The following is a 26,917-nucleotide window of genomic DNA, read 5'->3' as shown; positions in this document are numbered from 1 at the left end:
CTCGTTTCAGATACACACATTTTCACATTTATTTTTAATAAGTGGGTCATTCTACAATTGCTGCAATTATTCCTAAAACATTTTTTTTAATTAAATTCTGGTTCCTATTAATATATATATATATACAGTATATATTAGTGCTGTCAAATCGATCAATAATGATTAATTGCATCTAACATAAAATTTTAATATGTAATATAGATGTGTGTATGTGTGTATATATAAAACACACACTCTAAAAATGCTGGGTTGTTTCAACCCAATTTTGGGTCAAATATGGACAAACCCAAACGTTGGGTTAAAAATGTAATTGAAAAATTTAACCCAATGGCTGGGTTTGTCCATATTTGACCCAAAATTGGGTTGAAACAACCCAGCATTTTTTAGAGTGCACACACACACACAAATATATACATATATATATATATAGAATATATTATACATATATATACTCTAAAAAATGCTGGGTTGTTTTAACCCAACTTTGGGTCAAATATGACAAACTCAGCCGTTGGGTTACATTTTATAATTACATTTTTAACCCAACATTTGGGGTTTGACCATATTTGACCCAAAATTGGGTTAAAACAACCCAGCATTTTTTAGAGTGTAGATGCGAGTAATGACTATTAATCGATTTGACACTAATCGATTAATTAATCGAGCACTAATATATATATATAAATATTATATTCAATATTATATAATTCAATATATACTGTTTAAGACATCTATCTAATAGTCAAATTCTTATGACATGAAATTTAATGAGAAATATATATATTTTTAAATTGCTCAGTAGGTTTAACATTTACATCATGAGTTTGATTTGGGAAAAAAAAAATTTTTTTAATTACTTTGATGGAAATGTCTCTGTGTTTGTAGAATGACCCAATTCAGCATTGCACTCATGACTGCTCACACAGGCCTCAGTATTGCATGAAATTGAGTGTAAATTTTATTTAGCTCTATATTTGTGATTTGTGGATCGAACAGTGAAACTATGAGTAGGCGGCGATCTTTAAAAAGCATCAGAGAGAATCCTTTCCTCTATCCTTGCTCATTTTAATGCGTGGTTTTATGCTGATTTTCCTGCTTTTAAGAAGTCCAATGGGTGCAATTGATTGGCATTTGTCTGGGTTCATCATACCGAGGGCTTTATGTACTGATCTGTGATCAGATGAAGCAGTTTTAGGAGCGTGTCTTTCAAATCAGGACAGAAACCTTGTGAGACCTCCTCTCTGTTGCACCCGCGCACCTGAGGCCTGAATCACACACACACACACACACACACACATATGCATCACCAAAATCTAATTCTGACTGAAACCTGTCAAATGCTTCCCGCTTTCCCGCATCTCTTTGGTTTTCTCTCATTCATGACGTCCATCTGCGACCATCTGCACTACTGGAGTCGTAGACGAGTGTGTTTTCTACTGTGTGTTACTGTAAACTAACCGCCACTTTGTGCAAACGCAACACTTTTTTGAGGGCAGACTGTTATTCATGTGACTGAATGTCCCTGTCTGCTGTCATATGCATGTGTATACGGGAAAACACTGTATATGTCTGTTGTTAACTGGACTGTAATGTTGTATATTCTTCGTATATACTGTAAATAACAGGTATAAATGCATCGATTTGAGTCTGCGTTCTCATTACTTGTCAATGTTATTTGACAAGCAACATTATATCTTGATATTGGGAAAATGCACCTAAAAACTAGCGTTCGGAGTAGATTCTAGCTGTGTTCATGCTGGTCCAAACTGGTTTAGGTGGATAAGTAAGGGATCTGACTGGACTGGTAGACCATCTTGGACCAGCAATAAACCAGCCATTTTAGAAACATCTTTGACATTCATGAAGCTATTATGTTGCAATATAGAGGTAAGTAAAGCCTTGCATATTTTTTTTTTGTCAAGAATATATTACAATAATAATAATAATATAGAAATGATATAAGGATATCATCAATCAAAGCATGCATGTAACATTCTTAGGTATACAGTTTATATATACACTGCCATTCGGTAAGATTTTTAATGTTTTTAAAAGAATCTCTTCTGCTCACCAAGGCTGCATTTATTTGATTAAAAATACAAAAAAAAAAACATTATAAATTGTCATAATATTTAACAATTTTATGAACTGTTTTCTATTTTAATACATTTTAAAATGTAATTTATTCCTGTGATCAAAGCTGAATTTTTTAGCATCATTACTCCAGTCTTCAGTGTCACATGATCCTTCAGAAATCAGTATATTATGATGATTTGATGCTCAAAAAAAACATTAATTATTATTATTATTAATGTTGAAACCAGAAATAGAATATTTTGTATTCAGTTTTAATCACAGGAATAAATTACACTTTACTATTCACATAGAAAACAGCTGTTTTAAATTGTAATATTTCACAATATTACTTTTTTTTTTTTTTTTTTATAAAATAAATGCAGCATTGTTGAGCAGAAGAGACTTATTTAAAAACATTCAAAATCGTATCGATCCAAAACTTTTGAACGGCAGTGTATGTGTCATACTGTCCTTTTACAAACATACATATTCAAAAGCATGCACTAAACTGTGCCAGGGTTGTGTGTATGGGACAGGGTTGTGTGTATTGGACAGGGTTGTGTGTATTGGACAGGGTTGTGTGTATTGGACAGGGTTGTGTGTATTGGACAGGGTTGTGTGTATTGGACAGGGTTGTGTGTATTGCGTGTCTCCTCTTGTCCTCTAGCTGTGGAAGGACTAATGTGTCAGTCTCTTGTAGATAGTCAGCAGTCTCCTCCTGCCTCAGTGCCACAGCTCCACAAACAACTGAACACACCGGAGACGCTTCACCCACAGGTAACCAGGACACTTCGAGATGGTCCTCACTGCAGAACACGAAATCCAGGGGGAGGAGTTATATCCAGATCCAACTCCTCCCACCTTACATATAGAGACAGAGCGTATTTAGGCCACGCCCACACCGGGGGGGGAAACAATCCAACCGTCTCCATTGACTCTGCATTGCGAGAGGCTCCTCCTGGTCATTTCTTGCTTCTAACTAAAGACAGAAAAATGTCTAAAAGCTGCTGTGTGACGAGGTGTACAGCAAACAAGCTAAGAAACCCAGAAATGCGTTTTTATAAGCCGTCGACCCCAAAAAACGAGTGTTTAAGGACTTAAAAGTGGACACAGGCTGGAACGAATGGTTAAACTGTGGGATCCTGACACTCAGTATGCACTAGAAACACAGTTGCGTGTGCAGTGAGTTCAACATTTGGTCACTGGAGAGTCTAATATCCAAATGTCAGTTTTATATATTATATTTCTGTAAGATAAGCGATCCTGTGTTGCCGATGACGTTCTCCTCCAGCGGCGTACGTTAGTTCTCGGAGTAATGTTATAAACACTTATTTCTGGGTTTCTTAGCTTGTTTGCTGTTCACCTCGTCACACAGCAGCTTTTAGGCATTACTCTGTCTTTAGTTAGAAGCAAGAAATGACCAGGAGGAGCCTCTCACAATGCAGAGTCAATGGAGACGGTTGGATTGTTTTCCCCCCCGGTGTGGGCGTGGCCTAAATACGCTCTGTCTCTATACCTAAATCTACCAATCTCCTCCCCTTAGATCTGGATCCAGCTCCGCCCCCTGGATCTCGTGTACTGCACTCTTCAGGCTCACTGGGCTTCTAGACTCACTTTTAAAGAACCCTTAAGAGAGTTAGTTCACCCAAAATTTTTACTTCTGTCAGTAATTACTGTCCCTCATGTTGTTCAACCCCGTAAGACTTTCGCTGATCTTCAGAACACAAATTAAGATATTAGTGATTAAATCTGAGAGCTGTCTCACTCCTCCATAGGCTTCTATTGTAATTGAAACTTGCCGGCCCAGAAAGTTAGTAAAGACAATGTTTTAAATAGTCCAAGTGACTACAGCGGCTCAACCTTAAGTTTATCAAGCGACGATGAATACTTTTTTGTGCGCAAAAAAAAAAAAAAAAAAATCACGACTTTATTCAACTATTGATTTTCTTGTGTGTGGGCCTCTGAGTGAGTTCACGTAGTGTAACAGCGCAGCGCTTCGTCAGAATGGAGGCTCACTATTGGCCGACGCTGGTCATGTGATGCGTTTGATGCTGGCCAATAGTGAGCCTACGTTCTGACGAAGCGCTGTCACTACGTCAACAGCTTAGGAGAATGACATGGAAGAGAAGAGATTGTTGAATAAAGTCGTTATTTTAGGGGTTTTTTGCACACAAAAAGTATTCTGGTCGCTTGATAAACTTAAAGTTGAGCCACTGCAGTCACTTGGACTATTTCAAACATTGTCTTTACTAACTTTCTGGGCCGGCAAGCTTCAGTTACAATAAAATGGAGTGAGACAGCACTCAGATTTAATCAAAAATATCTTAATTTGTGTTCTGAAGATGAAGGAAAGTGTTACGGGGTTGAACAACATGAGGGACAGTAATTACTGAGTTTACATAATTAAGTTTACATTATTAAGGTGATCTAACCCTTTAATACCAAAAAGGATCTATATAAGGAGAAATGTCATATAATTGCACAACACTTTCATGTTTAATGGGCTATTTACATTTGTTCTATTGATGAAGTATGTTTATGAGCGGCTTAATCCATTATATTTAATTAAAAATGTACAATGATTCCATGATTGGAACCCCTTTAAAGTTCTATAGAATCTTCTTCTAAAGCATCATGTTTTTATGATGTTTTTATGATCAAAGCTGAATTTTCAGCATCATTACTCCAGTCAAGCTGTTTTTAAACACTACATTTAAAAGTGTGGGGTCAGTGAGATTTTTGTAAAAATAAATTAATACTTTTATTCCGCATGGGTGCATTCAATTTATCAAACGTGACAGTAAAGACATTTATAATGTTACAAGATTTAAATGCTGTTTTGAACTTTCGATTCATCTAAAAAAATACATCACGATTTCCACTAAAATACTGTTTTCTACATTGATAATAATCATAAATGCTTCTTGAGCAGCGAATCATCATATTATACTGATTTCTGAAGGATCATGTGACACTGAAGACTGGAGTAATGATGCTGAATAATCAGGAATAAATTACACTTTACTATATATTCACATAGAAAACAGTTGCTTTAAATTGTTATAATATTTCACTGTTTTTACTGTATTTCTGATCAGATAAATTTAGTCTCCTTGGTGAACATATAAGAGACTTCTTTAAAAAAACTTACCGACTCAAAACTTTTGAACGATATTGTGTATTTTGTGATTTTGTGATTTTACATCTACAAGCATTATCTTTTCTTAAAACTTTAAATGTCTTTGCTCTTCCTCCCATATATATATATATTGTATATAGTTCGTTTTCCAGTAGGTGATGTGATCTTGTGATGTGTGTGTGTGTGTGTGGCAGCAGACGGACTGTAGAGGAGACTCTCCAGGATTCAACAACAGCAGAAGTCGTCAGATTACTTTTCCCTCTCAACTGCCCGGGTCTCTGGACCCTGAAGCGCTTTTCCCATGATTCCCGCCTCTCGTAGTGTAGATCCGAGCGGAAACACCACAGGAGTGCCTCACGCCCGCGACCTTACCGCACCAACCCCAGTGACCCGCCGCCGCGAAGCGCCGCTAGAGACCGATCGGTGTGTGTGACGTCAAACTACAGGCGAAAGTTCATTTATTTCAGTAATTCAACTTAAAAGGTGAAACTAATATATTATATAGACTCAATACATGCAAAGCGAGATATTTCAAGCCTTTATTTGTTATAATTTTGATGATTATGGCTTACAGCTTATGAAAACCCCAAATTCAAAATTAGAATATTGTGAAAAGGTTTTCATTGTAAGCCATAATCATCAAAATTATAACAAAAAAAGGCTTGAAATATCTTACTTTGCATGTAATGAGTCTATATAATATATTAGTTTCACCTTTTAAGTTGAATTACTGAAATAAATGAACTTTTGCACCATATTCAAATTTTTCGAGTAATTGATTTACACCGAATGGTCTACAGCGCCGCTTTAAGTCGAACACACACTACACAAGCCACAGCGGCCCTGACTTGCCCACCTGATCACATGATGCTCTGACATCACCATTATAGGTCATGTGATCACAAGTGTACATTTGTATCTTTATCCAGCAGCTTTTTGCCTATGACACTCATTTGTACACACTGAAGTGTTCATGTTTCACAGTGTTGTCGACTGAATGGGATGTTGATGGGGAGTAACGGGAAAAGAGAACGGAAATGTTTTTTTGCGGATGTTAAACCTTACGGACACTGACACTAGCACTATTCAAATGGAGTAATCACTGAACATGTTCTCTGGTAGTTTGCGGTAAGTTATGATGTTAAATGAAACCTTGACAGACCAAATATGAATGTTCAGGTTTTAAATCAAGTTAAGATTTATAGACAACATCATGCTGCCACTTAGTATAGAGAATAATTTCAACTATAAATATATATACATACACACACACACACACACACACACACACACACACACACACACACACGCACACACACACAAATATATATATTTACGTACATACACACACACACACACACAAATATATATATATATATATACATACATACACACACACACACACAAATATATATATATATATATACATACATACACACACACACACACACAAATATATATATACACACACACACATACTGTACATACACACACATATGCTGTACACACACACACACACACACATAGCCTATGGGGCAAGATATTGGACCATTATAAACTTTAAAATAAACACTATTCTATAAGAATTAATATAAAATATGATATGACCTTTAATTGAATATATATGTATAAAATGTATTCATTTTAATTAAAATATATTAATATCAAAATTAAAAATCAAATAATCATTTTAATGAACAATAAGTTAGTATTTAATTATTTATATACTGTTTGGATAATTTATGAATATTTTTATTTACATTTTAGTTTAAGTTTTAGTAAATTTAAGATTGCTAAATTAATTTAATTAATTACGTTGAAATTAAAATAAAGGCTACAACCAAAAAAAGTTAAAAATATTATAAGTACATAAATAATAATAAAATAACACTCATTAATACTTGCAAATCAATATTTGTTGATAATATATGTTAATTAATGATTCATGTATTCATGTATATATTCAATTAAAAGGTCCTATCATATTTTTTATTAATTCTTATATATACTAATGTCAGATATGTAATGACTGTAAGTGCATTACTATTTTGGCTTTTCAAAATGATGTTCTGATAACGAACAGCAGAAGTAATATATGTGTCTGATAGACTTTGACTTGTATTGAAACTGGAACATTTCGAGTAATTTTACCAAAGTGAAACTGAAGACTGGATTTATGGAAGATGAAGTAAGCTTATGTATCCTGTATTAAGCCTTACTCTTCAAAGCATATTCATTCAATGCCATAAACTACCTCTCTGTACATTGATTTCAGATTAACGAGTTCATCTGATGAAGTGAATGTTGCATGCGTGATTTCGTTCTTGAGATATCGCTTTCTATTTGCACTGAGTATAATCTGTTCTTCTATATAGTGATGGGAAACCCAGCGGCCGTCTGAGCTGCAAGCACAAGCACACACACACACACTCACACACACATTAGAGCATTCCAGCCTGTCAGTATGACTGTTAACCAAGACTAATGCTGATGGATCACTGAATGACTTAACCTGCTGTGTCACTCACACTGGATCTCCTGCCGGACTATCCGAAGACGTGGACTGACAAACTTCCCACTTGATCAACTATAAAACCATCTGAAGTATTAACCCTGGGGTGTGTTTTCTCTTCAATTGAAATGTTTATGACAAAGTATTCTAAATCTCATGTACTTGCCTAATAATGAATAATAATAATAATACAAAAAAAAAAAAAAATCCATATAATCAACCGAAGTAGCCGATTAGAGTCAATCCAGCTTTACTGCAATTCTCTATTACTACAAGATATAACCCAGTGTATCATTTTCCTGTTCAATGAATATCCAAATAAATTTATTTAATAAAACCAAAAGTCTCTGGGATGCGCTTTATTTCAAGTTATGTTCATGTAAATAAATGACCGACATGGGCTATGCAACACAGAGGACACGCCCCTCACTGCTGATTGGCTACAAGTGTGTTGCGCTGCTTAGTCCCATCCACCTCAACAGCTTCTCAGAAATCACTCACTGCACCTTAAATAAATGCTAGGTCATTAAACATCGAGCATAATGATGAAGATAAGTGAAGTAGAACGAAACTTAACCATGTTTAAAACCCTCATCCGGAAACCTTTTTTTTTTTTTTTTTTTTTTTTTTTTTTAAGACCCTAGGACTTTTGTCGCACTTGAACCATGAATACACACACACACACAATGTTTTGTGGTTGAAATTTTAAAAAGTAACAAATCCTTCCCTCACGGGTCAATTTGACCTCCTTAGGATGAAGTGGAATGCTTCAGTACACATAAAAAAAAACATAAAAATGCTCAAAATTCAAACTAAAAATGCTAAAACTTTACCAAAAAACTATTTTATAATGTCTACATGTGTATCCGAAGGCATACTGAAGAAAAACTGACTTTAGGACCCAGAGGAACAGCTCATTTGCTCCATCTATTGACAAGACTCATGAAATATCATGTTATTGTATTTTTTCCCACAAGAGGTCAGCAAAGACCCCCAATGTAAGATATTTTGAGCTGAATTAAAAGGGTTATGCTTAATGTGCTTAAATTAGGCTACTATTTATTTATTTATTATTTATTGATAAAATCTAGTAATTTAAAGTATATAAAAGACAACATAATCTCCAAAAAAAAAAAAAAAAAAACGTTAATTTTTATTTATTTATTTTTTTAACAAAATGAAATAAAAGAAACTTTCAGGGCAAATGTAGGCTATTCATTTTTTTTTTTTAATAATTTTGACCCGCGAAGGAAAGATATGTTACAAAGTGCGAGGGAAGGATGAGGTGTGACGATGGCATAGCGTTATTTTTTAAATGTTATATGAACTGTTTTAATGGTCTGTTCTGTAGTGAGTAGTAAATATATGAGCAATTTAATAAATGTATATTGTGCGTTTTTACGCCCATTTACGTGAAGTCTTCGTGCCCGCTTCGTGTTTGGAGGGGTGGGTGGAGTTAGTTGAACTCGCTCTGGTGTGGTTGGTTGAAGCTGCAAACACAACACAACACGAGAGTTTGAACAACTGCTCATCTTTCACTGAGGATTACAAGAGTGGGTTTAGTGTGAAGAAGACTGAGGGATGTTTGAGAAGGTGAAGAGGAGCGCGTATGATGTGGAGGACTTCAGACGCAATGCGTTCAGGAGAAGATCTGGACATAGTGTCGAGATGGAGATCAGACGAGGATCAGTTCATGGTGAGAGAGAGGTCTTTACCGTTTATTGTGGATTCACATGGTCGAATATAGCATCGAAATTAGCATCGCAAGTGTATTGTCTGTGAAGACCATAAGAATCGCCAGGCCTTCTCTGCTGTTTGATTAAAGGTGCAGTGTGTAATATTCACAGCTAGCGGTTTAAATTGGTAATGCAGCACAAATTCTAAATAATGGTGATAGTTACTGGTGGTGACACTCGAAAAAATGTAATATCGTGCTAAAAAAGTTCATTTATTTAAGTAATTCAACTTAAAAGGTGAAACTAATATATTATATTGACTCATTACATGCAAAGTGAGATATTTCAAGCCTTTATTTTTTATAATTTTGATGATTATGGCTTGCAGCTTATGAAAACCTTTTCACAATATTCTAATAAGCTGTAAGCCATAATCATCGAAATTATAACAAATTAAGGCTTGAAATATCTCACTTTGCATGTAATGAGTCTATTTTTTATTGATTATTACATTTATGAATTACATACATAAACATAAATGTTTATATTTTACAGCCTATATTATGTGTATAATATACACACATTTATTTGATTTTATTTCTGATCCAGTAATGAAGGACTCGTGGAAGTTCATTGACTGAAACGTGTAGGAATATAATCTTCTAGTTTTCAATGCAAATTCAGCACATGAGGATTTAATCTTTAGTTCACTAAGGCTTTTTGTTTCTATCTAGTGTAGTTCGTTACTCAGAAATTTGCTTTTAATGTGACCGATTTTCTCAACTTTGTAGTACAACTGTGTCATAAAAACCCTATACAAAGCGGATAAAGGCTGGATAGGCCTTTAAAACAACACTGAAAGTCACTAAATGAATCATTTAACTTAAGTTAAACAAAGTTAAAAAGTTAATTTAACTTTGAAAAAAAAGTGATATTAACTCAAAAACGGCAATGCATTAATCAGAACTTAATTCAAATAAGTTATGAATAACCTATTTGATATTTTAGCTCTAAATTTAATTCATAAATAAATTTAAGCTCTAAGTTTATATTTAAAAATAAAAATAATATTAAAAGTTAAGGGTTCGTTTAACCCTAATTTCTTTTAAATTTAGTTTTTCAAGAAATTACTTTTGTATAAGGCCTATACCTTTATAGTTTTCATAGCTCATGAAATAAACGCATACATTTACATTTGGTTTTCATCATATTTGGCAGTCTTGATACAGCGTTCTGCCAGAAGAGGACAGTATAAACACTTTTTATGCATTTATTAAACATTTTCTGCAAGCAAACAAATGTGTATTTGACCCATTATCCCATAAAAAGCATGCGATTTCAAAATCAAATGATAATTGAAATGGTAAATCATATATTTTATCATCTCCTCTGTTATTTCTAGTAAGGATTCGGAGTAAATTAAGTATCTTGGAAATTGCAACGTTAATATGCGTCTACTTCGTCAAATAAACAGCATAGTAATCTTTGTCAAACTAATTGGATGAGGCTCGATAGATAAAACTCAGCAGTTTCTTGCACAATAAATGTCACACACACATGCATTGATGTAGAAAAAAAGGGAAATGAAGTGAGCAGATAGACAGGACATGCAGTGATCCGAGGCGTCATGTGAACTCGCTCGGTTTAGGAGTGCAGTGTGTGACCGGAGATCAGGTCAGTGTGTGTTGGCATTTTTATTTGTTTGTGTCTCTATGCATTTTATCATCTATGCTTTTCGCTTTATGAGTTTCATCCGCAAAGTTTTTGTTTAATTACCTGCTTTTAAAATGTGGGGCTTGTCGCTGTTTATTAAAATGTTGTTGTTATTTTGAAACAAATTTGCTGGCACGCAGATTAAGCGGGATAACACACACTTGTGCAAAACCCCAAAACACAACGCGTTTTTAAAACTGGTATTTACAGAGCTGAGAAAAATCATAGTCATGAGAATTATATTCATTTTAGAGATTTTGCTGGTTTTTCTCAGCTCTAAAATGCATGCTATAAAATATGGAAATCTCTGTAAAATTATAAATATATGCAAGCTGTGAGCGTTTTTAGGTTTGTCTTTTGATTCCCATGAGACTGAGAGCTTGTGGATCCCGGACTTCTCCTTATGAAGGTCTGTCATGTAAATAGTCAAAGTGAGAGAACCTTTGTCGAGGATTCAGAGCGTGAGGAACTGAGAAACTCGACTGAGGAAGCTCCTCAAACCAGTCAAACGTGCCTTTGTTTCTGTATTATTCACTGGGGCGAGATGATGGGATACACTGGTAATAGTTAGGGCTGTCACTTTTGTGAAAAAATCCTGTTCGATTTTTGAGACATAACTAAGTGTTCATTGAATCGATTGTAAAATCGATTTTCCATGTCTAAAGACGTTTCCATTTTCCAACCAAATATAGGCAAATCCACGGACAACTAACCGGCATTAGGACGAGCGTAAAGAGGGCGCTTGAGATGCGCACAAGTCAGCAATATTTCTGATGATTTATTGGCGTGAACTTTCGTGCACAATGACAAACAGGAGTGCAACATTCAGGGATTGAAATGAACACCCGCCAATCCGCCAAATGCGGGTAAAAATGAACTTTGGTGGGTAACGCTGTCAAATCACGAGCGTGTTTCTATGTTTACTCACTTTGCTGGGGAAGTTCGTGTAGCCAAATCTGCGCGGATTTAGCGCAAATATGCAACTCGTGAGTCATCATGATATATTAAATACAGCGTATTGTGCAGAATCTGCGCATTTCTGGCTTACTTGAACACACACGTCACTAAGCAACAAACAACGGTGCGCTTGCTCACTTGCATTGAAGTAAGTGCGAATATTAAAAAGCATTTGGTTAACAGAAAAGACATTGTTATTTTCTAACATCCTACATGTTCTGTGTATTGTATTGATCTGTCCTCCTAAAACAACTTTTTTGGTAAAAAAAAAAAAAAAAAGGCCTTTAAAATCGATTCCCTATTTTCATTTTCGAATCTTGGGTTGGTTGGTCCGATCGATTGTGCAATTGATTTTCGAACGTAAAGTGACAGCCCTAGTAATAATGCAGCAGATTAATGGCATATTTCAAGAGAATCGTTCAAATTGGTATAGAAGCATAAAATTTGGCACAGATACTCTCTAAGGGTCACTTTTTGGGAAAAAAAACGTTGGCCACCCAAAAATTCAACATGGCGGCCATTTTTCAAGATGGCCGCTATTTCTGTCAATTGTTCAAACAGTGATGTAGTAGGCATAACATTTTGTGAAAATACTCTCTTCAGAAAGTTTTTTTGGAAAACGGTGCTTGTCCCTCAAAAATTCAAGATGGCAACCATTTTTCTGTGGACTGCACCTTGCCCTGGTGGAGAGGCTTGTGTACTCCAATGAACCTGAGAGATTTTATATCCCTGGCAAGTTTAACTAAGCCGGACAGGTCAAAGGAGAGGAGGCAGACAAAGCAGACATTACACTGTCAAAAAAGATTAGTTGACTCAACTCAACAAGTTAATTTGAGTCAACTTATAGTGTCAAGTTTATGCATCAATTCGTGTTTTAAAGTGTAATAAACTTGACACTATAAGTTGACTCAAATTAAATCAGTCAAAGCAACAAGATGACTTGACTTAGTTAAGTTGAGTCAACTAATCTTTTTTTTTACAGTGTATGACTATTTGACAGAAATGGTGGCCATCTTGAAAATGGTCGCCATCCTGAATTTTTGAGTGGCACATAAGTTTTTTCCAAAAGAGTGTTCCTTGAAGAGTATTTCTGCCTAATTTTATGCTTGCATCACCATTTGAACAATTTAAATAATTCATATTCGACAGGAACGGTGGCCATCTTTAAAAATGGCGACCATCTTGAATTTTTGAGGGACAAGCATCTTTTTCCATTAATGTTGTTCTTTAGAGTATTTGTATAAAATTTTATGCTTGGATCACTGTTTGAATAATTTAGGCCTATATAATAAGCATTGAATAGCAATGGCGGCCATCTTGAAAATTGGCGGCCATATTGAATTTTTGAGTGGCCAACGCCTTTTTCCAAAATAGTGGCCCTTAGAGAGTATCTGTGCCTAATTTCATGCGTGTAAACCAAAGTGAACGATTTTTTTTTACTAATCTTCTGCACTATAATGATAAAACGGCAAATAAAGACCGTATATATATATTTTCAGGAGACTCGGAGAAGTTTCCAAAGTCTTGGCTATGATATAAAAACAATTAAACTTTTTTAAGATTATTTTACTGGAAAAAATAATACAGCTGATTTAATGCACACTTGTAGCGGGGCATGTTGTCACAATGTATGTGAATTATGCATGTTTATTGCTGCTGTGTTGTTATTGTTAATTTAACTATTACAAATATTTTTTTGTTATTGAAATTAAATCAAATGTGAATATCAGGTGAAAAATTTAAACTTAAACTTAAATATTTGTTTAATAACTAAGTAGAAATATTTAAAACTATACACAACTAAATTGAATTTAAATAAAAAATATCATTAAATATGAATAAATATAATATTAACAAACTATGAAAATTACAAAAAAGCACATAACAACATTGAATTAAACTTGAGCTACAAATAAAAAAATATAATTAAATGCTATTTCAAAATATTAATAAATATGGTAATATTTTAAATATTACAGTATTTATTCATATTTTGAATTAGCATTTAATTATATATTTAATTTTAATGCAATTTATGCACTATTAACAAACTATGAAAATTACAAAAAAATTACAAAATATTATATATAAAATATATAATTAAATGCCAATTCAAAATATGAATAAATACTGTAATATTTCGAACTAATAATAATAAAAAATGACAAAAAACACTAAATTTAATCAATACTTAAACTAGTGAAAAATGTAAAGTTTATAAATAAAAGCTAATTAATAAATACTATAATATTAATGCTATACCTTAAACAAAACTAGTCATCTTTCACAGTAGACATTTATTATTGTATCTATGTGAGGAAAATAGACCTGTTTATGACGATTAAATAATAAACCATTATTTTGACTAACAAATACTTGTGACAATTTTCCCCGCCCCAAAACAACACACACAAATCCTCATTTAACAATGAGCTAGATGTGTGTGACCACTGCAGTCGTAGGGTTAGGTTATGTTTTAAAGTGCACACACCCATAAAGTGTTTTTATGAGCCTATAATCGCCCGATTGTGTCCAAGAGGATGTGTGTTCAAGAGAGGAAGCTTCAATCTCCACTGAACACACTCATAGTGTCGCTTTCAGTTTGCATTCTCATTCAGGAGATTTATTATGAATAAAAAAGCAAAGATTTACTGCAAAAACACTGAAAACCCGTTGTTTTTGACGAAGGTGTGTGTGTGTGTGTGTGTGTGTGTGTGTGTGTGTGTGTGTGTGTGTGTGTGTGTGGTCAGGAGACGCTGGATGTGACGACAGGAGTGTGCTGAGAGACAGGACTTCAGTGCTGAGAAAGACTGCGGCGTACACCGTCTCATCGATGCCTCCTCCTGCAGGTACATCACTGTAAAACACACACACACACACAGACACTGTAAACCACACACACACACAAACTGTAAACCAAACACACACACACACACACTGTTAACTCCACACACACACACACACACACACACACTGTAAACCACACACACACACACACACACACTGTAAACCACACACACACACACACACACTGTAAACCACACACACACACACACACACTGTAAACCACACACACACACACACACTGTAAACCACACACACACACACACACACACTGTAAACCACACACACACACACACACTGTAAACCACACACACACGCACACTGTAAACCACACACACAAACACACACACACACTGTAAACCACACACACAAACGCACGCACACAAACATTCACACACACACACACACACACACACACACACACACATGCAAACACTGTAAACCACACAAACAAACAAACTGCAAACCACACACACACACAAACAGAGAGAGACCACATGCTTAAACTCACTCCTCACGTTGTTTTAAGAAAATGAAAATAAACCACCACGCACACACACACACACACACACACACACACACACACACACACACACACACACACACACACACACGCATACATACAAACAAACAAACAAACTGTAAACCACACGCACACACACACACACTGTAAACCACACACACAAATGTACACACACACACACACACACACTGTAAACCACACAAACAAACAAACTGCAAACCACACACACACACACACACACACACACAAACGCAAGCACACAAATGTACACATACACACACACACACACACTGTAAACCACACACACACACAAACAAACAAACTGCAAACCACACACACTCACGTACGTATGTACACACACACACACACACACACACACCCATACACACAAACACACACAGAGACCACATGCTTAAACCCACTCCTCACGTTGTGTTAAGAAAATGTATAATTCTGAGCATTTCCTCAGCACTGTGGCAGCACAGGAAGTGATGTAGGTCGCGCTGCGGGCATCACCACAAACTGAACAAAATGACTGGTTGTCATGTTTGTAGTTGTTGTTTATGCGTAGTTATAGTGTCGGTCACATGCCAAATGCTGAGAGTGCTGTGACATGCTTTACATTGAAAACAAATGTTTGTTTTTTTAAATGGAAGCCGTTTCTGACTCACAAGGAAACAAAAATCATATTTTAATAACTTAATTCTGACTAAAAGATAATGAGATATAAGATATACTATGAGATAAAAAGTTAAAATTATTATGTTTAACCAAGTCACAATTCTGATACAAAGTCGAAACCATGAGATTGACATAAATCAAAATTGACATACTAAGTTTGAAGGTCAAGATTATGAGATATTTAGCTTGTATTATGATTTAGAGTATGTCATAATTATGACTTTCTAGATCATAATTTTACATTTTTACCTCATAATGTCAACAGTGCCATAACTTCGACTTAGTATGTCATAATTATGACTTTCTACATCAAAATTTCACCTTTTTATCTCATAATTTTGACAGTAGGCCTATCATAATTTTGATTTAGTATGTCATAATTACGATTTACTACAAGAAAATGGGCTTCCGATATTTATACCAATATATTATTGTGTAAATATTATCAGTGTGTTTTTTTATAGCTGATTTTTTTTTTTTGACAACATGAAAGATACATTTTTTTAAATAAATAGTTTATTTAAATGTAGTATGATAGGTGTAAACGTCTTATATTTTTAAGTTTTTCACCATAATTAAACCTACAATCTTACATTTGAACATATGGAAATATTCTAGATATATTAATATCACAGTATTATGTTTGATTACAGTGACCTCTGCTGTTTGTATTGGAGGAGAACACACTTCCTAGTCACAGGCCCTCACAAAACCAAACACATTATGAAGCATCTTTCATAATGTGTAGTTAATATTTTTTTACATTTTTGAATATAAATATTTAATAATTAAATATTTTCCCCTAAAGTGCTTCCCAAACCCAAATTCCAGTGTCCAGTGAGGATGTCAGGTGGGAACATCATGGAGGGAGAAGACCACATGACAAACATAACCCGAGGGAGGACGTCAGCCGTCTCCAAATATTACAGACACTTCGACAAGAGGTGTGTGTGTGTGCATCAGAAACACACACTATATATATATATTCATAATTAAAATAAAAAAAATCTCCTAAATACACTGAAAAAGTAAATATGTACATTTGTACATGTATATATGTACATATTTCCTTTTCAGTGTATTTTGAAAATGTTTTTTTTAAACATTTTTATGAAGATGTACGTATAAATAAATATATATATATATTCATGATTTTTTTTTTTTTTTATCTCCAGAATACACTGAAAAAAGAAATGTCAATTTTGTCATATATATACAGTATGTACATATTTCCTATTTTGGATATTTTTTGTTTAAATTATAAATTATATATTCATAAAAATGTAAAAAAAAATCAAAAATACACTGAAAAAGGTGTAATATATATATATATGTACATATTTCCTTTTTCAGTGTATTTTGGAGGTTGTTTTTAAAAAGATTATGAAGACGCAAGTTTTTAAAAGTTTTTTTGTTTAATTTATATATTAGGCTATATATTCATAAAAATTTTCAAAAAAATCACCAAAATACACTGAAAAAGGTGTAATATATATATGTACATATTTCCTTTTTCAGTGTATTTTGGAGATTTCTTTGAACGTTTTTATGAAGAATTTTTTTTCAAATTATTATTATGCTTCAACAACACAAACAAACACGTTACATTATCAAATCTCTGAATATAACAGTAATTGTTCAGCCTTAGGTTGAGCATAGCCAGTAGCAAACAGAAAAATCCCAATAAAAACAAACCAACAATCCATTAAATAAAATAAAATACAAATTAAAATTATATTATTTTAAATAAACGTATACGAATCCAAAAGATTAACCATTTTAAGGCCTGTCTGGTTTTTAAACAAATTTTAAAGTTTAACCGCATTCATCCACTGATTAAAGTTAGGTTTAGATTTAAACAATCTGTACTTATGAATCATAAACTTTCCAAGACATAACGAGAAATTAATAACAAAATCAAACTCCCCCCAGACAAAAAACAAACCTAATCGACGTGTGTGTGTTCGAGAACGTACGCAGTGTTTATGAAGATGAGAAGCATAACTTCAACCTGTTGATTTGTAATGGTGTCATGTATATGTGTTCATACTTCATAAATAGGACAGTGGAGAGAAAATCACCCCCTCATTTCTGTCTCCGCCTCTCAGACTTTCACTTCCTGTTGCAATGACACACAGACTCAGTATTTCTGATCTAATACTCTCTCTCTCTCTCCCAGCGTCAGCAAGTGTCCATCAGACCGCTCTCCTCTCAGCGCCGCTCCGGTGAATCCGGTCTTCTCTCAGCTGTCCTCCTCGCAGGAGCCCGGCTGGCACGTGTGGTCCGGCTGGTGGTCCGAAGAGGTCAAAGGTGAAGGTGTGTTTGAGGAGCCACCCTCAGAGACCAGCAGGAGTGGGAGTGTTGAACGGGACCATGTTGTACAGGAGGACGTCCTGAATGAAGAGATGCAGAACATGGAGAAAGAAGAAGACAAACAGGTGAGTTGCTGTGTTTGAGGACGTCAGACTAGCGTCACTGTTATCAGTCCTCCTCGCACTTTGTGTTTGTAGTTTGAATCAATGCCACTCATTATTATTATTATTATATGATTACATATGATAATACTCATTATTATTTGTGGGACAGACATGAACGGTCCACAATTTTCACCTGTTAGATGATGAAGTGGGTGAATAATAATAATAACAACAATAATAATTATAATTGTTGTTATTATTATTATTATTTTTAATTTTAAATAAAATGAATTGCATTTTTTATACAATATTTAAATGATTAATTTTAACATTGTTAAAGTGATTAAAATACTAATTTTATTTTATTTATTAACAGAAATTATTATTTTTAAAACATTATATATTTTGAATTTTATTTAAATTATTCATTTTTCAACATTTGTTTGCAAATTTTCTATTTAAAAATAATTATTTGTATTAATTTTTTTAAATATATTTTAATACAGTATTGTAATTTTGATTTAAATACTTAAATTCAAAATTAGCTTTTTTTGTGTTGTTTTTTTGTTTGTTTTTTAATGATTATAAATTATTTAAGTTTTTAATTATTACCTAAAGCTATTAAAATTATTTAAAAAATATATATATTTAAAGGCTTTGAATAAAAGTCTTAAGTTATCAAAATTATCAACAAGTTTTTTTTTAAATGAGTAAATTATTTAAATGATTAATTTTAAAATTATTATACTTTTTTTTATTATTAGCTATTAAAAAATATTTAAACTTTTTTTGTAAAGGCTTTGGATAAAAGTCTGCTAAATTAACGAATGTAAATGCAATGTAAAATGTCCCTTGGAAAAAAGGGATACAAAACACACACATACATATATATACATATATATATATAAGGTGTTGTTCCAAGGTGTTGTTTTGTGGTTCCTACGATTTTGCTTGGGTATTTTCGGTCTCTAGGATATTTTGGTATATATATATACCAAAATATCCTAGAGACCCAAAACACCCAAGCAAAATCGTAGGAACCACAAAACAACACCCTGGCACCATGACGTCATTTTCCTAAAAAAAAAAACTGTAAACACATTTTTGTTTTTGTTATTACAATCCTCCAAATGTCAAATTAAAATGACGAATCAGATATTTTTTGTTCTTATCAGAAGAAGTGGCCCATCAACCCAACCAAATGACACTGTGTTTTTCCACCCAGAGAGTGTAGTTTCAGTGGCTTTCCAACATTAGACATTACCCAAGATACCGCAGTGACATGTCATACTTTCATATTTAATAACAGAGAGGAAATGACAGGCTGTTTTCCACAGGAGCCGATCAAAGATCTCAAACTCTACAAGATCGCCAACGAGCTCCTGCAGACAGAGAGGGCGTACGTGACCCGTCTGCACTTGCTGGACCAGGTCAGGCCATGCTCTTCTCTCTCTCTATAAACGCTTTAAAATCATCCCGGTCACGCCATCGGTGGTTCTGTGGACCTTTGCATTCCACAATAGAATCATTATAGTAGAAAAAATATTTGTAAAATGTTCTTCAAACTAAGAAATTAAAGGTTCTTTCAAGACCTGATCATTGAAATCATCTTTTTGAGCCTATATTTTTAAGGGGATAGTAAATTAGCCCATGATTTACTCACCCTTCAAGTCATCCTAGGTGTATATGAACCCTTCTTTCAGACGAACACAATCTGAGTTATATTAAAACATGTCGTGGCTCTTCCAAGCTTTATAGTGGCAGTGAATGGCCGAATATTTTTTCCATAAGTCCATAAAAGTGCATATATCCATGATAAAAGTGCATCTATCCGTGATAAAAGTGCATCTGTCCATGATAAAAGTGCATATATCCATGATAAAAGTGCATCTATCCGTGATAAAAGTGCATCTGTCCATGATAAAAGTGCATCTGTCCGTGATAAAAGTGCATCTATCCGTGATAAAAGTGCATCTATCCGTGATAAAAGTGCATATATCCTTGATAAAAGTGCATATATCCGTGATAAAAGTGCATATATCCGTGATAAAAGTGCATCTATCCGTGATAAAAGTGCATCTATCCGTGATAAAAGTGCATCTATCCGTGATAAAAGTGCATATATCCATGATAAAAGTGCATCTATCCGTGATAAAAGTGCATCTATCCGTGATAAAAGTGCATCTATCCGTGATAAAAGTGCATCTATCCGTGATAAAAGTGCATCTATCCGTGATAAAAGTGCATCTATCCGTGATAAAAGTGCATCTATCTGTGATAAAAGTGCATATATCCTTGATAAAAGTGCATATATCCGTGATAAAAGTGCATATATCCGTGATAAAAGTGCATCTATCCGTGATAAAAGTGCATCTATCCGTGATAAAAGTGCATCTATCCGTGATAAAAGTGCATATATCCGTGATAAAAGTGCATATATCCGTGATAAAAGTGCATCTATCCGTGATAAAAGTGCATCTATCCGTGATAAAAGTGCATCTATCCGTGATAAAAGTGCATCTGTCCATGATAAAAGTGCATCTATCCGTGATAAAAGTGCATTTATCCATGATAAAAGTGCATCTATCCGTGATAAAAGTGCATCTATCCGTGATAAAAGTGCATCTATCCATGATAAAAGTGCATCTATCCATGATAAAAGTGCATCTATCCGTGATAAAAGTGCATCTATCCGTGATAAAAGTGCATCTATCCATGATAAAAGTGCATCTATCCATGATAAAAGTGCATCTATCCATGATAAAAGTGCATCTATCCGTGATAAAAGTGCATCTATCCGTGATAAAAGTGCATCTATCCGTGATAAAAGTGCATCTATCCGTGATAAAAGTGCATCTATCCGTGATAAAAGTGCATCTATCCGTGATAAAAGTGCATCTATCCATGATAAAAGTGCATCTATCCGTGATAAAAGTGCATCTATCCATGATAAAAGTGCATCTATCCGTGATAAAAGTGCATCTATCCGTGATAAAAGTGCATATATCCGTGATAAAAGTGCATCTATCCGTGATAAAAGTGCATCTATCCATGATAAAAGTGCATCTATCCGTGATAAAAGTGCATCTATCCGTGATAAAAGTGCATCTATCCGTGATAAAAGTGCATCTATCCGTGATAAAAGTGCATCTATCCGTGATAAAAGTGCATCTATCCGTGATAAAAGTGCATCTATCCGTGATAAAAGTGCATCTATCCGTGATAAAAGTGCATCTATCCGTGATAAAAGTGCTCCACACTGCTCTGGGGGGTTAATAAAGGTCTTCTGAAGCGAAGCTATGTGTTTGTATGAGAAAAATATCCATATTTAAAACTTCATCGACTAAAATAACTAGCTTCTGGCAGACTAAAATAACTACGTCATTTTTTTTTAAAGGGGTGGTTGAAGATGATTTCACTTTTCTAACTTTAGTTAGTGTGTGATGTTGCTGTTTGAGGATACACAACATCTGCAAAGTTACAACGCTCAAAGTTCAAAGTAAAGGGAGATATTTGGTAGGAACTACACGACATTCCTCCCGGGTTAGTGACATCATGAACCCTAGAATTTACATAAACTCCGCCCCCAGAACACGATTTATAGATTAACAAGACATAATATGCTAATTAATGACTAGAAGATAACTACACATCAGCTACATACATTCACCAACTAACCATTCAGAAATGTTGTCACTTTTTCTTGAGTATCTCCATCTTTCTGACTTCGGTTTGAACATAAAAGTGTGTGTGTGTGTGTGTGTGAGGTAAAAGGACACAAGCTGTTGAAGCTCCGCCCCCTGTGCCGGGAGCAGCAGCTCATTTGCATTTAAAGGGACAGACACAAAAACTGTGTGTTTTTGCTCACCCTCAAAAAGTGACAATTTTAACATGCTATTTAAAAATATCTGTGGGGTGTTTTGAGCTAAACCTTCACACACACACTCTGGGGACATCAGAGACTTATTTTACATCTTGTGAAAAGTGCATTATACCACCCCTTTAATATAACTCACATTGTGTTCGTCTGAAAGAAGAAAGTCATATACACCTAGGATGGCTTAAGGTTGAGTAAATCATGGGGTACTTTTTGTTTTTGGGTGAGCTATCCCTTTAAGAGTGGCGTGCACTGTTTCTGCAGGTGTTCTGTGCTAAGCTCACAGAGGATGCTGGGAAGGGGGCGTTTCCTATCGAGGTGGTGAAGAGCATCTTCTCCAATGTGGGATCCATTTACACCTTCCACAGCGAGTTCCTCCTGCCCGAGCTGGAGACGCGGATGAGCCAGTGGTGAGCCTCGCCGTCTTCTTCTTCTTCTTCTTCTTCTCAGATCTTCTCAGACTCACGTCTCGTCCTCCTGCAGGGAGTCCACGCCCCGCATCGGGGACATCTTGGCTCAGCTCGCGCCCTTTCTGAGGATGTACGCCGAGTACGTGATCAACTTCGACAGCGCCATGGATCTGCTCAAATTGTGGATGGAGCGATCGGCACAGTTTAGCGGGATCGTTCACGACATACAGGTGCTTTTACCTGAACTATATATATATATACACACACACACACACATATATATATATATATATGAAGACTTCAGATGCAAAAGCCTCTAAAGTGCCATCTGAAATGTTCTTCTTAAATGAGCATTTTTATCAAGCTCATATATTTAAGTTCAGTAATTCCACTTTAATGACAATTAATAAGTAATTTTCATTGCCATTAAAATGAAATATTAATCATAACTGAACATAAACATACAAGCTTGATAAAAAAGATCATTCTAGAAGAAAATTTCAGATGGCACTAAGAGGCTTTTGCATCTGAAGTCTTCATATATATATACATATAAAAAAATATATATATCAAATAATTGGTTCTGATTTTCCAGTTAAATAGCTATATATATATATATAAAAAATTGGTTTGATTTACCTGTTAAATATCTAAAATATGTATAACAATAATATAAAATAATTAGGTCTGATTTTCCAGTGAAATATTTAATATAATTTGATCAGAATTTTTTGTTAAATATATATCAAATTATATAATATATTTAAAAAATATATTCTTCAACACCAATTTACTTGAAGCAAATATATAAAACATGTATTTTTGTGAGTGAATGCAGCACAATCGTGAACATAAATGCTCAACTTTAAAGGAGATTTTCTCAATATTTCAATTTTTTTGCATCCTCAGATTCCAGATTTTCAATAGTTGTATCTCGGCCAAATATTGTCCTATCCTAACAAACCACACATCAATGGAAAGCTTATTTATTCAGCTTTTATATGATATATAAATCTCAATTTCCAAAAGTTGACCCATGTGACTGGTTTTGTGGTCCAGGGTCACAATTGGTTTGATGTGTGTTTTTCAGAGTCAGGACGTGTGTGGGAGTCTGACTCTGCAGCATCACATGCTGGAGCCGGTGCAGCGGGTGCCTCGATACGAGATGCTGCTCAAAGACTATCTGAAGAAACTCCCGGAGGACGACACGGACCGCAGCCAGGCCGAGAGTGAGACACGTTTATGTGCTTTAAGCACAGCGTGTGTGTGTCCTTCAGAGCATGTAAACTGTTACATTTACAGGTGAAACTCGAAAAATTGAAATATCGTGCAAAATTTCAGTAATTCAACTTAAAAGGTGAAACAAATATATTATATAGACTCATTACATGCAAAGTGAGATATTTCAAGCCTTTATTAGTTATCATTTTACAGCTTATGAAAACCCCAAATTCAAAATTAGAATATTGTGAATATTTTCATAATCTGTAAGCCATAATCATCAAAATGATAACTAATAAAGGCTTGAAATATCTCACTTTGCATGTAATGAGTCTATATAATATATTAGTTTCACCTTTTAAGTTGAATTACTGAAATAAATGAACTTTTGCACAATATATTATTTTTTCGAGTTTTTTTTATTTATCCAAAGCGACTTGCATTGCATTTCAAGCTACGCATTTACGTTCTTATCAGTTCTTGCTTTCCCTGGGAATCGAAACCCATGACCTTGGCGTTGCAAGCGCCAGCGCTCTGCTGTCTGAGCTACAGGAATACTATAGTTAAGCATGAGCCGCTGAACGTGAACATGCAGGATAAAGTGAAAGTGTTGTTTAGCTCCCTGATACTTTCAGTTCCATCACGGGATGAGTCAGCTCCGATATCACTTCTCCTTCCTGTTTTCCAGAGTCTCTGAACATCATCTCAATGGCTGCCGCACACTCCAACACAGCCATCCGCAAGATGGTGAGACACACTTTCACTCAACCTGCTAGTTACATGCAGTCAGAACAAGATGGCCGCCTTCCTGACTGTCATTTATGATGTTTATATGCGATTGTAGTCATAAATATGACTCTATTTTGTATATTCAAGACACTTTTTATTTATTTATTATTATTATTCTTTTTTTATGAATACATTTTTTTATGCATCACTTTTTTATAAATATATATATTTTTTTACAGTTTTTTTTTTAATACAATTTATATATATATATATAAAATTGTATTCATAAAAAAGAAATAATAATTGTAAAAAAAAATATATATATATATATATATATATATATATATAGTTATAAAAAAGTTATGCATTTATTATTATTATTTTATTTAGACAAATAGTTGTTTAGCACTTTCAAATTTTAGCGGCATCAAATATGAATAATTTTAGAGTTTTAATCCAAAGCAAACTTTAAAAACCTTTGTAACACTTTACAACAAGGTTCTATTTATTAACACAAGTTAATTACATGAGTTAACATGAACTAATAATGAGCAATACATAGCATTTATTAATCTTCTTGATGTTAATTTCAATATTTACTCATACATAACTAAAATCATAAGTTGTATCTGTGTTAATATTATGTAACGGATCGGAGTAAACATGAACTATGAAAAGTTATATTTTTATAAGATCATAAAATACTGTAACAAATATATTGCTCATTGTTAATGTTGATTCATTAAGCAAAGTTAACTAATTAAACTTACCGTTAAGTGTTACTAAAACCTTGTGTATGTTTGTAAATTGCTCTTTTAAAGAATTTCAACTTGTTACCTGCCATGAAAAAAATATCTAGCATGGAGTTAAAGCACCAACTAAGCAACCGTCTGGCTTTCAAGTGTGTTCTCTGCGTGTTTTCCAGGAGAACCTGAAGAAGCTCATGGAGATCTATGAGATGCTGGGATGTGAGGAGGACATCGTTAACCCGTCCAACGAGCTCATTAAAGAAGGACAGATCCTAAAGCTGGCCGCCAGAAACACCTCGTCCATGGAGAGATACCTCTACCTGGTGAGATCAGTCGAACACACTCATGCATGCAAACACACACACTTGTTTCACAGTACACACATCTAAACATTTATACATTTACTTGAGAAGCTAAGTTACCTCAGGTATTAAGTCTTAAAAAATGGTCATTTTTACAATGTAATTATATATTTAAGTACTGCGTGCGTAATATAAATTAAAGGGATATTTCACCGCTGGAAAGATGAATGTGTATTTAAATTCGGTCATTTATGTAGTAGAAATGTGAAATTATTTTAGAAGTTGGTGCCTTCTAGACTGAGAAAAGCCAGAAAATCTTTGGCTCATGTGGATGAAAGACAACAACTCCCAGAATGCACTTGCTTCACCACCCTACGAGGCCACGCCTACCGGTTACAGAGGCCAGTATCGGAAGAAATGATACGACTAGGCTACTAGTTGACTCAAAACTGAAAAGACGCAGTTTTATCGTGCGTCTCCGTGGCGATTTAGTTGATCAATTAATTTAAATACTAGTGTTTTTTTTCCATCGAAATGGTGCTAAATTGCTTTGTACTGAAAACTTGGAATCGCTCCTACTACTGGCTGTAGTCTCGAGCCTCTGGCCAAAAAAAGACGCTAAATGACGATTTGCGTCATCAAAGGTTTTTTATCCAGACACACAATACACACATCTCTCGTCTCAGGGGGACATGAGGGAGGGAAGCACGGCCATTCGGAAATACTACCGGGTTTACTGATACAACGCTTAATGCTAATCGGTGAAGTGTCCCTTTAACAACATGTTTACTATAGGATTAGGGTTTGGTTGAGGGTTAGTTGCATGTAATTATGCAAACTGCTATTACTATGGTAAGTGCATGTAACATATGTAACAAGGACACTGTAAAATAAAGTGTTATGTTTATGTAAGCAATAAGGTACTCGAGGCTGTGGTGTATCGTGAATAAGTCACGGCTGAAGGGCGTTGTTAGGCACGAAGCGGAGTCAGCCGTGACTTATTCACAATACAGCACTTGCCTCGAGTACCTTATTGCTTTTATAAAATGGTTACCACACAATACAACCATTAAAGCCGAAAAATATGTATC

At 34.5% G+C, this 26,917-nt stretch overlaps 2 protein-coding genes across 10 annotated transcripts in view; both read left to right on the top strand.

Moving 5' to 3' along the window:
• Positions 1–7,999, top strand: part of LOC307004444 (protein bicaudal D homolog 1) — a 43,756-nt gene extending 35,757 nt beyond the window's left edge. Inside the window, exons 8-9 of one of the 8 annotated variants that reach the window (XM_079623691.1) lie at positions 2,781–2,853; positions 7,591–7,999. In XM_079623691.1, the coding sequence (XP_079479817.1) occupies positions 2,781–2,853; positions 7,591–7,616 (99 nt within the window). In that variant the 3' untranslated portion in view covers positions 7,617–7,999. Of the gene's footprint in view, positions 1–2,776; positions 2,854–3,619; positions 3,695–5,409; positions 5,678–7,590 lie in introns of those variants that run through there. The other 7 variants (XM_079623696.1, XM_079623693.1, XM_079623692.1 and 4 more) reach the window with 7 other exon arrangements.
• Positions 8,000–8,957: 958 nt separating this feature from the next.
• fgd4b (FYVE, RhoGEF and PH domain containing 4b) overlaps positions 8,958–26,917 on the top strand; it is a 27,599-nt gene continuing 9,639 nt past the window's right edge. Inside the window, exons 1-10 of one of the 2 annotated variants that reach the window (XM_079622083.1) lie at positions 8,958–9,423; positions 14,824–14,922; positions 16,930–17,065; positions 18,301–18,559; positions 19,876–19,968; positions 22,680–22,825; positions 22,899–23,055; positions 23,916–24,054; positions 24,735–24,793; positions 25,701–25,847. In XM_079622083.1, the coding sequence (XP_079478209.1) occupies positions 9,309–9,423; positions 14,824–14,922; positions 16,930–17,065; positions 18,301–18,559; positions 19,876–19,968; positions 22,680–22,825; positions 22,899–23,055; positions 23,916–24,054; positions 24,735–24,793; positions 25,701–25,847 (1,350 nt within the window). In that variant the 5' untranslated portion in view covers positions 8,958–9,308. The remainder of the gene's footprint in view (positions 9,424–14,823; positions 14,923–16,929; positions 17,066–18,300; positions 18,560–19,875; positions 19,969–22,679; positions 22,826–22,898; positions 23,056–23,915; positions 24,055–24,734; positions 24,794–25,700; positions 25,848–26,917) is intronic. The other variant, XM_079622084.1, reaches the window with a different exon arrangement.

The sequence above is a fragment of the Phoxinus phoxinus genome (assembly GCF_949152265.1).
Source record: "Phoxinus phoxinus genome assembly, chromosome: 9".
Lineage (NCBI taxonomy): Eukaryota > Metazoa > Chordata > Actinopteri > Cypriniformes > Leuciscidae > Phoxinus > Phoxinus phoxinus.
Note: the sequence above shows the minus strand (reverse complement) of the source record. Positions and strands in the feature narration are given on the sequence as shown.